Source organism: Monodelphis domestica, chromosome 5 (assembly GCF_027887165.1).
Source record: "Monodelphis domestica isolate mMonDom1 chromosome 5, mMonDom1.pri, whole genome shotgun sequence".
NCBI classification, from domain to species: Eukaryota; Metazoa; Chordata; class Mammalia; order Didelphimorphia; family Didelphidae; genus Monodelphis; species Monodelphis domestica.
Genome location: NC_077231.1, coordinates 35,099,440 through 35,112,095, shown reverse-complemented (window position 1 = coordinate 35,112,095; position 12,656 = coordinate 35,099,440). Strand labels below are relative to the sequence as shown.

Here is a 12,656-nt window from a genome sequence, read left to right as displayed (position 1 = left end):
GGGAGAGAATTATCTTATATATAGTTTCAGGGAACACATTTTCTCTCTTTTGATTTTGCTTTTTAATCTGTTTACTTTGTGCCATTGAGCTTGTTCCTCACACAAGATGTTCTGTCTCTTGACTAAGCATTTTCCCTGGCTTTCCCTCATACCTAAAGTGTTTTATATCCTTATCTCCATCTTCTGACTACCCTGACTTCCTTCAAGTCCCAACTAAAGACTCACCTTCTACAGGAAGTCTTTCCTGATCCTTCTTAAGCCTTCTCTCTGTTCATTATCTCAAGTTTATTCTCTATGCCTCTTGTTTATACATAACTGTTTGCCTTTTGTCTCCTCTTTTAGACTGTGAGGGCCTTTTATTCTTAGGGCACATCATAATAAATGTTAATGAAATGCTAAGATGAACTGCAAAAAAATTAAAAAATTGATTCAGAAATCAAAATTCTGCTTATAATTTTGAAGATTTTGTAGACAAATGGCAAATGAAATCAACTAAATTCTGTCCAAAGGCCAAATTTAAATGTTAAATTTCTATACAAGAAATCTCAGTTATGTCAAGGTTTATTTGATATGCACGTTGAAGTTGTAGAAAGCTATGTAATTCATTTGTGTCTGGTTTGTTCAGATTCTTTTTAGAAAACTTGAATTACTGCCATCTTGTTTCCTTTTGTGTGCTGAAATCATTTAGTAATATCACGAGGCAATTGTTTCAACTCCTCTTACAAGAGTTCTTTGTGTAAACGTTTTGCTCATTCATAAGGCTTAACATTGACAAAAACTTCATTTAAAATCTAGGCATCTTTTTCTCTCTGTCAGTTTTCTGCACTGTCCTATAATATATTACTAATGCCTGAAGAAGTAGCATCTCCTCTGTGAGAAGGAAATCACTTTAAAAGACTGATATATATTAATTTAAGATCGCCAAGGAATTCAGCTATGTAATTCCTAAATGAAAACTCAAGTCAGCAGTCAACCTTTTATGGAGTTTAATTACAAACAGGAGGAAGAAAGGTATTAGAGAGAGAGAGAGAGGGGGCGAGAGAAAGGGGAGAGAAGGGAATAGGGCTTAAATACCCCTTCTGTTTAGGCTGGGCCAAAAGGCCCAAGCCCTTAGATAGCTGAGGCAAAGAAAAGAGATGAGTCCCTATCACTCACGTGACCAAAATGGAGAAACAGTCTCAGGGGCTTCCACCTCCAGCTTCCTTCAGAGCAAGCTTCTCAGAGCACAACCTCTCAGAGCAAAACCTCTCCAACCAACCCCCCTAGTCCTCAGACCCTGCTATCTTTAAGGAAACCATCCACGTTCCCTCCCCTCAGTTCTCACATCTACCAATCACTGTCCATGTCTTCCCTGTGCCAATGGTGGCTCTACCTTAACCCAGGACCGCCCAGAGGTCTGTGGCTTTGCACATGTCTGTTGAAGGTCATATTCTCAAATAATTAAATCTTGATCCTTTGCTACAGCCCTTCCTAAATCCTGTTACCCTGAGTAGGGTGGAGATTGGAATAATTAAATTTTGATCTATGCTGCAGCCCTTTCCATTGTTCAGCAAAAGGTTTCTGTCCTAAAGTAATCTTAAGAAGGGAGGAGAAGGAACCTCCCATGCCAATGGGGTTCACATTCCAATAGACTATCAGTAAGAAATTTTTCAAGTATGAAATTTCCCAATGATGAAATTTCCAACATTTATAAGTCTAAGAAATTTTAAGGTTTACACCTCCAAAAAAGATAGCTTACCTTTCCCCAAAAACATATCCAGCCTTTTCATACTGATTTGCCTTTAGGCAGGTAACCAGATTCCTGTGAGAGAAACTTTAATTCCTTTTCTTGCCTCATTCAAGCCCTTGCATAAGAGTAACAGTTTTGGGGAAGCTAGGTAGCACAGTGGATAGAGATCCAGGCCTAGAGTCAGGGGGTCCTGGTTTCAAATGTGACTTCATACACTTCCTAGCTGTGTGACCCTGGACAATTCACTTAACCTCCATCATCTAGCCCTTACTGCCCTTCTGCTTTGGAACAAACTACATAGATTCTAAAAAGAAAAAAATAAAATAAAGGAACACTTTTGTAGGTTAACTGTAATTATGATGATGGACAGATGGAAATTTTAATATTTAGACTTGGAAGTGAAAGAATAAGCAGAGTTGAAATGCTCACTAACAGGCTTTTCCCTATTTTTTTTTTTAGGCCCTTATCTTCTATCTTGAAATCAATACTGTGTACTGGTTTCAAGGCAGAAGAGTGGTAAGGGCTAGGCAATGGGGGTTAAGTGACTTGCCCAGGGTCACACAGCTAGGAAGTGTCTGAGGCCAGATTTGAACCTAGGACCTCTGGTCTCTAGGCCTGGCTCTCAATCCACTGAGCCATCCAGCTGTCCCCTTTTCCTTATATTTTTAAGGTAAATTCTTTTCTTGTTCAGGAAATTTTCTTTATCCAAAGTCATCATTTATGTAAAGTGCAATTTTGAATGCCAATCAAAGCAAGTTGAATAGTCGTGGCTTTGGCTTCATAGATAACATTGGCCTTGGATGGGATAGATGCTGGATATTTGTTATAAACTGTTTTATTCATGTGGCTTAATTGACCAGTTAATAAAATAAAAAATGTATCAACAAGTCATGTCAGTGTGGTTACTATGGAGCATTAGCCAGTTTTGCTTATATTTGCTTATAACTTAGGTTCACAGATGTAGAGCTGAGCTTAGGAGCCACAGGCCTGTGTTGGCTAACCTATGGCTTGCGTGCCAGAGCATGCTGGATGGGGCTGCTCCCCTCCCCTTCTCCATATGTGCCTGAGGACATTTCTCATATCACCTGACCCTCTGTCCAATAGCCCAATGGGAGCACTTCCTCCTTCCCCCTGTCTGGGGTAAGGCTAGGGGTGGGACTTACATGTGGCATGAGATTAAAGTTTGGGCACTTGCTCCCTAAGGTCTCTAAAAGGTTCGCAATCACTGCCATGGGCTAATCCCCTTATTTTATTCATGCCTGTAAGTAAACTTTATACCTTCTCTTTACCTATTCTTGTTTAGATAGTTTAGTAAGTCCCTTGTTTTTTCTAGTGGATGGCCCAAGGTCAGTGTCAGCCTGGCCATAGCAGAAATATCATAAAATCAGAATTAGAAAACTTTTATCTCATAAAAGAAGTTGCATTTCATTCACAGACATATAAACATGTAAATTAATACAATCTTTGTCTTAGCTAAAGATGAAATCTTCCTTTGGATAACACTTTAAAAATACAGGAATTACCCTTTATGTAAACATAGAGAAAATCTTTAATCCTTACCTTCCTTCAAAGCTCATTTCATTTCATTTGAAACCTTTCCTGATCAGTATTTAATTTTGCTATATTTATTTATGTTAGCTCCTTGAGTGCTAGAACTGTTCTTGGACTTTTGTCTTTATTTCCTTAGTTCTTTACATATAAGGTTGTGATCATTTCTGTTGTGCCTGATTCTTTATTTACTTATTTTTTATAAAACCATTACCTTCTGTCTAAGTATTAGTTCTAAGAGAAAAAGACAGTAAGGGCTAAGCAATTGGGATCAAGCGACTTGATCAGGATTACATAGCTAAGTATCTGAAGTCAGATTTGAACCCAGGCCCTTCCAACTCCAGGCCTGGCACTCTGTCCACTGAGCCACCTCACTGCCTGTGTCTGAGTCTTCATGACCTCATTAAGGTTTTCTTGGCAAAGTACTGGAGTGATTTGCCATTTCTTTCTCTAGCCCATTTTTCAGATGAAGAAACTGAGGCATAAAGAGGTTAAGTGACTTGTCCAAGGTCACACAACTAGATATTGTCTGAGGCCAGATTTGAATTTAGGTCTTTCAGCCTTCAGACCCCGTGCTTTATCCACTGGGCCACCTCACTACCCTTGCATATACAAGATACTTTATAAATGTTTGAGTTGAATTTAATATTCTTGAACCCTCCCAGATTCCTGGAGGAGGTTCAAAAAAAGTTGCTTGAGAAACTTATACATTTTTTTCCCTGTTTGAAGGACAAATTAAAAAACTCACATAGTCCCTTCTACCTTTCCAGTCTCTCTTCTACCTCTACCCTATGATTCGGTATCACCAGACTCCTTGCTGTTCCTCCAAAACCTTATTATATGTATTTGTACTGGTTGTTATTTGGACCGGAATTCTCTTCCTCTTGATTTTAGTCTCTTGTTTTTCTGGCCTTCCTTTAAGACTTGGCTCAGCTAAAACCCTGCCTTCTTCCTATGAGGTCTTTCCTGGCTTCCCTAACCTTCCTTCTGAGAGCTCTTCTCATCTATTCTGTTGTGAAGATTAAATTTAACTCTATCCTGATTGTGAAAAATGAAATTAATTCCCCCCTGATTGTGAAGATTAAAATGTAACCTGCCCATTTTTAGATTTAAACACAAAAGTGTAAACATGGTACTTAAAGTGGAGTGGGGAGATCTGCCCATTTTTAGATTTAATCACCAGAGGTGAAAACACCCCATTCACACTTGAGTGGGGGAGGTCTGTGACCCACATGTGCAATAGTGGGTGATGGATCAGAATTAAATGACTGCCCCTGGGCAGTCTTAAAGCAAAGCTTCAACTGTGATTGGTAGATGTAAAATTAGGGGAAGGCACAGGAAGTGACACAAAAGAAAGTGTCTTTAAAAAGGAGTTACAATTTCCTGCGTGCAGCTCTACTTGGAGTTCTACTTGGAGTAGAGGCTGCAGAAGAATCTGCTAACTGGACCTGAGACCCTGTTCCTGGTGAGACTGTCTTTAAATCTCTTCCTTTGGACTGACACGTAGTGAGTGAAAAAAGGTGACTCTTAACTGCTGGATTTTTCTGAAGAGACTAGCCTCAGGAGAGCCCTACCTCTTGAGAGAGACTTCTCCAGGTCTCAGCTACAAGGGCCTCTCAGGTTAAGGACTAAACTCCCTTGCCTGGGTTGAGCCAGGGGCTGGGAGTAAATTACTTAGTGCTTTGACTAGATATCTTACCCTATCCTCTCTCTGATTTTCTTAATTCACTCTTTCTATATTTTGTAAATAAATTGTAAATAAATCTCTTTGGAATAAATTAAATTCCTGGCGACTCTATTTTAAATATAATCCAGTCCAACCTTTTTATAAAAATAAGCCCCTTTTCCCCCTTATACTGTATATGTCTTATATATATTGGAATGGAAGCATCTTGCAGACAAGGTCTGGTTTTTGTCTTCCATTGTATCACCAGAACATGAAGATCCCTTAAGAAATGCTTGTTTAAGGACAGCTAGTAGATAGAATACCAGGTCAGAAGTCAAGGGGACCTGGGTTCAAATGTGACCCAAGACACTTCCTAGCTATAGGACCTGGGGCAAGTCACTTAACTCTAATTGCCTAACACTCTTGCTAACTTTCTGGCTTAGAATTAACAGAAGGTAAGTGTTTAAAAAAGAAAAAGAGAGAGAAATGCTCGTTTACCGACTAACATATTCCATGCCTCTGCAGAGCTCTCAGAATTCCTAGTTTCCTTCAAAATTCAGCTTCAGTGTTACCTTTGACATGCCTGAGGCATTTCTTGGTCTTTCTTTCTGTTAATGTTTTCCCAGAAAATTATTACATATTCCCATAAAATGTCATAAGTCTTCCCCTTAGTTTATAGATGAAAAACAGGCTTCAAGAGAAGTTAGACATCTTTCCCATGGTATCATACCCATTGCGCTTATGTATCAAATCTCCTACTACCTTTTCAGAGATCTTAACTCTCTAGTAGACATATTAAAATCAAAATGTTCAATAAAGAACTCATCATCTTTCTCCTAAACCCTCCCTCCTCCTACCTTCCCTATTATTGTTGAGAGCAACATTGTTCACCCATTTCTCAATCTCCCAACCTAGGAATCATCCTGGATTCCACATTGCCACTGCTGTCCTATAGACCTGAATTACTTCATTAGCCTTCGGGTGGGTCAGCCTGCCTTAAGTTTCTCCACATTCCAGTCCATTCTACCCTTAGCCATGAAAGTGATTTTTCCTAAAGCATAAATCTTGACTATGTTCTCTTGTTTGTTTTCTCTCTCACCTCCTTCTTGCTCCCTGTCCTTGTCTCCCCCACCCCAAAGGACTCCCCTATCATTTCCTCAATTTGGTACCCTTCACAGCCTTACTTCCTCCTACCTTTCCAGTCTTCTTATACCTTACTCCCCATCATCTACTCTTCCATCCAGTGACACAGTCCTTGATGCTATTCCATGGACAAGATGCTCTGTAGGCTTCAATCATTTTCTCTGGCTGTCCTTCATGCCTGGAATACTCTCTCCTCACCTCTGCCTACTATCTTCCTTGGCTTCCTTTCATTCCCAACTAAAATCCCTTTGATAGAAAGCTTATTGTCTTCCCCATTCTATTGTTAGTTCCTTGAGGGAAGGGATATTGCTATTGCTTAGCACACAGTGCCTAGCATCTAGTAGGTACTTATGATGCTTCCATTCCAATGGGGATATAACATGTAAGCTATTCAATTATTGAATGTTTATCTACTAACTGAGTTTTCAGAGCTGAGGCTGTCTAACTTATTTGAATACTCTTTCTATTTCACATTGTTGGAGAATTAGTGTTGTTCATTTTACTAATTTGAAAGATCTAGAAAAAGATTCTTTGATGTTCCTATAATTACACTCCTTATTTCATAATTTGCCAAGTGGCTAATCTTCTCTAAATAAAAAACTGAGGAAGGGAAACTGTTTCTTCAGTTCTATAAAAACTATTATTTAGAAGTTTTTAAGTTACCAAAAGTTCCTTAAAGGCAATTTAGTTAAATTGAAACAATAAACATAATTATATAATTAGTGAAAGAAAAAGATATCAGACATCTGGAAATCATAGTCTGATTTCAAAAATAAATTAAAGGAATTAAAAGAGTTTTCAAATCCAGTAGAAGTCATTGAATCTAAAGGTATGTTGTAATAAGAGAAGGAAAGGAAGGAGGGAGAAAGGAGCATAGTTTTGGAATCTAGAACATCAGGAACAGTTCCAGTAAGGGGGGGAATGAAAAAAATATTAGAAAGGCTTCTATGGAGGAGAAATTCAGTTCTCTGCTTTTGTATAAACCTTCCAGAGCAAAATGTATTAATTGAATAATTCTAAGCCTCTTTGCTTATAGAGGAAAGTCAAAGAAACAGAATTCCATCTTGTCTTTGAAAATCAAGGAGTCAAGAACAAAGACAAATTTTAGAATGAAGCTCAAAGTGGACAAAGTCTAGGGAACTGTTTTAAGTCATCACCTAGAGCAGTTGACACTTGATTTTAGGCCTGCACTGAATAATCATTTTCCTAAACCATTCATTCCAAGTATTCCCCGTTTTATCCCAGTCTAAAGGTTTTTAACTGAGGGTCTCTGTAACATGTTTTAAATATACATTAAAGGCAGTTGAAATTTCAAAGTCATATTGTAGTTTGATCACCTTAGCCATATTTGTTACAAAATAAATATTCTAACTCTCCTATGCCAACTTTTATAACCTGAGTTTTTTGAATCAGGTATGTATTCTCTGAGAACCAATTTCCTGTCTGCAAAGTTCGTGACAGTGCAATGAACAAGTTCACATTCCCTCAAGGCTTGCTTGATACTTCAACTATTCCCTAACCTCTAAGTCCATGGTGGCCTATGTGCCAGAAGAGAGCACTCAGAGTCCTCTCTGTGGGCATGGATGCTGTTGCCCCAGCAGAGTTCCCCTGAGTTCCTTACTAGAAAGTTTCAGGGATGGGCTGCTCCCCTCCCACTTTCCACAGGAGTCTGAGGATATTTCACACATCTCTCAACCTTCTAAAAGGTTCACCATCACTACTCTAAGTAATTGTTTTATAGGGTCCTGTCACATGCAGTAGTAGTTGGTAAACTCTGGCAGCATTAAAGATAAGATGACAAGCATTTAAAATTTCCCAGAATGACTAGATTTGCGATTTTTAAACAATATAGACATTAATTTGATTCTATTCCATATATTCTTAAACCATGTGACCCATTCGTGTTTTCATATTATTAGTAAATAAATCAGTGTTCTTTAAGGTGTCAGATGGACAGACATGAGTTTTTTTTTTCTTAAATAATTGGATTCACAGAGTCTGCATGAAGAGTAAGTGAGATTGGGCAGTTTGCTTTTAAAAAACTTCCTTGGGGCATCAAGGTAGCACAGCAGTGCACCAGGCCTAGAGTTGGGAGGACCTGGGTTTATATGTGACTCAGACACTTCTTAGCTTCCTGACCCTAAACAAGTCACTTAATCCCATTTGTCTAGCCCTTGCCCTTCTATCTTAGCATTATTACTGAGATGATGGAAAGTAAAGGGGGGTGGGGGGTGTAAAGCCTTAAGACACCAAACAAAAACTTCCTTTGAGAGTTTGAAAAGTCTCTTGCTTCCACTTAGTTGACCATGAAAGTTTCAGCTCAGGTTGTCCAGAGTCATTCTGGCTTCTGTTAGGTAATGGATATCCTGAGGCCAAGGATGCAAATATTTAACTATGAAAGAAAATTTCTGTAATCTATATGTTTTGGTACAAATCTGCCAAAGAGATTGTTACTAATTAAATAATTCTCCACAACTGCTTTAAGAGAAAATCCAAAGGCATAGAAATTCATTTTAACTTTGAAATTTTCTCCATCTAGGCCTTTTTGAGTTAGACAAACTATAATCAAGGTCAGATCCCACCAAGTCTAGGACTTGTTATCCCTTAGCTTTTGGCTCACCCTGGGAGAAACATTTTTCTCAATTATTCAGTCTCTTTTCATCCCCTCCTTCTGAAGACTCTCCTTTTTTATCTTGGCCTGGGAGGTACTTCTATTATCTGAATTAATCAAAGTTTTTTTTTCTCTTTAATCTTATCATTGTCCTAATCCAATTGAGGCTTTTATGGAAAAGAACTACTGCTTTAATATGGATTAATTAAATCCTATGCAGTATGGTAACCACCCTATTTTTATCTTCCCTAAATTTTGCCTTGTTTCCCTTCTGGGAAGTCTATTTAAATGATTTTAGATTAAGATACTGTTTAGGTACTGACCAGGTTTTCCATTCACCAGGGACTTCTGACTGAAACTATATTCCTAATCTTATTTTATAGAATATTGCTTAGGAAGGGAACAGTGTGTTGGAGATAACAAGAGGGTGTCAGTAAGCTTCCGCTCCTCTTCATGAAATATTTCTGGATGATCACTTTAGAATCTTGAAGATTAAGAAAGAGGACATTGATTGCAACTATCTTCTCCTAGCCTCCAGTTTCTAGGGATTTTTTTCTGTTTTAAATTCATCTATACATTTAAAACAAGATACTCATTTCTTTAATTTAGCTCCCAGTTCTAGATTTGCAGACCTTGCCTTCTATATTTAAATAGCTAAAGAGGAAGCCTGAAGTTGGAGTTAGAAAGGCAGCCTTCCCATAGGGCAAATCCTGCCTATACCTCTGGGTGAGTTGCTGTTTGACTACTCTCTTAGATTGTTGTTGGTTTGCATTGATGGGTGGAGTTCTTTCCAGCTAGCCTACACCAACAAAATCCCAAATCTTTCCATTTGATCAGCATTTCTAATTCCTGTTTACAAATTAGCAGCAGCTCTTTGCCTACACAAAGTCAACTCTTCAAACTTGAAGTATTAAATTCTGTGACTAGACCAACCTCTCTCTGTAGCAGACTTACTTAATTTGGTGCTTGTGAATTTGTTTTGTTTAACCCATACCTTCTGTCTTAAAATCAATATTAAATTGTCAATTTCAAGAAAGAAAAGCTTAAGGACTAAGCAATTGGGGTTGAGTGACTTTTCCAAGGTCACACAGCTAACTGGCTATCAGTCTTGTCAGTCAACAAATATTAAGCAATTAGCATGAGCTAGGCTTTTTCAAAGATTATGTTTACCAGTTATTCAACTGATAGATTGACATCTTGACTTAAGGCTCACTAAATTATTCATAGGTTGGATTTTAAATATCACATTTTTGCCATTTACTTTTGGAAATTTAGTTTTTGTTTGTTTTTCTTTACCATGCTTCCCTGAATTTCATTTTATTTTGTAATTGGCAGGTATTTATTCCAGCTAATTCTAGTTAACAACCAAGCACCTAGTCACCTGGTTTCCATTTAAACTCTAGTTAAAAAAAACAACAAAGAGGTTTAGGTGTCTTAATTTACACTTAAAGGCCCACCTCAACCATTTTACCTGTATTCATTAATCATTATTTTCAACTAATCATGAAGATATTGATACTTGTTATCTTCTTTTTGGTGCCTAAGCAGGAATATCAGACTCTGCCTTAAGTCTTCAGCCAAGCAAAGCTTGGCCAGCCTGGAACATTCCATGTCTCTGCTGAGGCATCTTCTCTGACTCTTCCCCAGCTCCCTCTCCTCAGTTGATTTCCCAGACTTTTTAAAGTCTTTGCTAATTCCTCTTAATCCTACTGCCTTTTTTCTGTTAAATTTCCTATTTGTCCTGATTTCCTTTACTTTGTATATTTATTTGCATGTTTTCTCCCTCCTTAGATTGGAAATTCCTTGAGGGCAGGGTCTCTCTTTTCCTCTTTTTGTATCTGTGGTACTTAGCCCAGTGCCTGTTACATAGTAAGCATTCATTAATGATTATTGAGTTCTTTTCCTGCCATCAAAACCATAGAGAATGCCTTAATTATTGTTCTTCAGTATCCTTTAAGACAGATTTAAGGAAAGAAATTGAGTTGCTATGATATCTACTGGCAGATTGTAAAGTTTCACTGTTTTTGTATATTTCATTACTTCCTAGTCATTAGCTGGTTCCGCCTCCTCAGATTGGTTGCATTTACTGCCTTTACTTATCTTATATCTCATATTTCCTCTTTGCTACAATGTAAGTGCTCTGTGGGCAGAATTTTTTTTGTTTGTTTTTGTCTTTGTATCCCATCTCCTACCACAGTGCTTTGAGCATATTAAGCCCTCAAAATGCTTTTTGTTCTTGCTGTTAGTAGATCTTTTTAGTGCTTTTGCTGAAATTGATGACTATGCTATTGGGAAGGAGGGCAGGGAAGGGAATAAGCATTTATAATGTATATAGCATGTACTACTTGCTATACACTTTACAAGTATTATCTCATTTGATCCTCACAACAGTCCTGCCAAGTAGGTGCTATTATCCCTATTTTATAGTTGAGGAAACTAAGGCCAACAGAGATTGAAGTGACTTGCCCAGGATCATATAGCTAGTATCTGAGGTCAGAAAGTCTTCCTGCCTCCAGACCCAGCACTTTATCTAATGTAACATCCAGCTGCTTCAACCAACATTTAATTTAAACTACATTTTACATTTCCACAGTTCCCCATGGAGTTTATTCTTCATGTCTTTTTATTGGAGATGGAAAGATCCACTGATAAACAGTTTTCAAACCTGCTTCTTTTCTTTATAGAAACTGAGAGAAGTTCATGAGTACAAAAATATTTGAAAATTGTCAAGTTTTGGTAGCAGAATTGATATTATATATTGAGCCTAAAACTGGAATCAGTGTAACTGATGGTTCACACGCCCCCCTCCCCCCCCCAAATAGGAATGATGATTGCCATTGCCTTCAGAAATAATTTACTCGACTTTTGTTCCCATTTGGGTCTGCGGGTCTATGTATCTCTATTGATATTGCCTTCTGAGAAAGCTTATCAATTCACTGGAGTGTTTTGCCCACTTAAATTCAATGTTTAAAGTATGAGCAGACCTAAAGGTCTGCGTTCTAGGCAGGATGGAGAACTTCTTTCTGATTTACTTCATACAGACACATCTTCTGCCTCTGAGGATGAGGGCTCTCTAAGAAGACAAGCCGCTCTCTCTGCTGCCTTGCAACAGAGTTTACAGAATGCTGAGTCCTGGATCAACCGTTCAATTCAGGGGTCATCCACTTCTTCATCAGCGTCTTCCACACTGTCCCATGGCGAGGTCAAAGGAACCACTGTGTCACTAGCTGATGTGTTTCCCAATACTCGAATAGGTAGGAGCTGACTCTCCCCAAGAAACCAAATTGTGTTCTCTTTGGTTGTTTGGCTGGCTGTCTCCAGAGACTGGTTTGAGTAAGAATCTCTAGTTTTTCAAAATGATCCGAACATGTTGAGTCAAATAGAGGTTAGCTGCTGCTGAGGAAAGTAAAGAAGCACTAGCCGTACAGTTGTGATGGCTACTGGCTGTAATACTGGTCTATCGGATTGTTCACCTGAAGCCCTAGCTATTTCCATAGCAACATTCGAGCTGTGAGAGGCAATGCCAGTCTTAATGTATAAGACTGTACAAACTTGTAAAGGCTCGGACTCTGTCGTCTTTGATGTAAATTTTTAAACAACAAAATCAAACGCAAAAATGTTTTTCGGGGGGATATAGCAACGGAGCCTTTATTTCCTCCATAAGATTGGCCCTCATTGTTCTTGCTGCTATGATGTTGCTCCACGTTGGAGTACTCAGGCTAAGAATTTTGTGTTCTGTCTAAGTTGCTAAGTGTTGCTGATTGCTACCATATGAAATAACCCGTTTTTGTTTAGCTCTGCTTTAATGTTGTATGTTGTGTGTATGTGTGTGTTTAAGAAAATATGATATGCATCCATGAAATTTATCTCAGGTTTTTCTTTTGTTTAGTCTAATGCAAACTGATATGTGACCCATATTAGCATTAGGCTATGATTATTTCCTCCTCCTTTCCTCCCAT

At 38.3% G+C, this 12,656-nt stretch overlaps 1 protein-coding gene across 2 annotated transcripts in view; it reads left to right on the top strand.

The window, feature by feature from the left end:
- The window catches only part of DIP2B (disco interacting protein 2 homolog B), a 209,332-nt gene that overhangs the window by 115,830 nt on the left and 80,846 nt on the right, over positions 1-12,656 (top strand). Inside the window, exon 5 of one of the 2 annotated variants that reach the window (XM_056798246.1) lies at positions 11,739-11,951. The exons of the other annotated variant lie outside the window; for it this stretch is intronic. Coding sequence (XP_056654224.1) covers positions 11,739-11,951 — 213 coding nt within the window. The remainder of the gene's footprint in view (positions 1-11,738; positions 11,952-12,656) is intronic. 2 annotated transcript variants of the gene reach the window in all.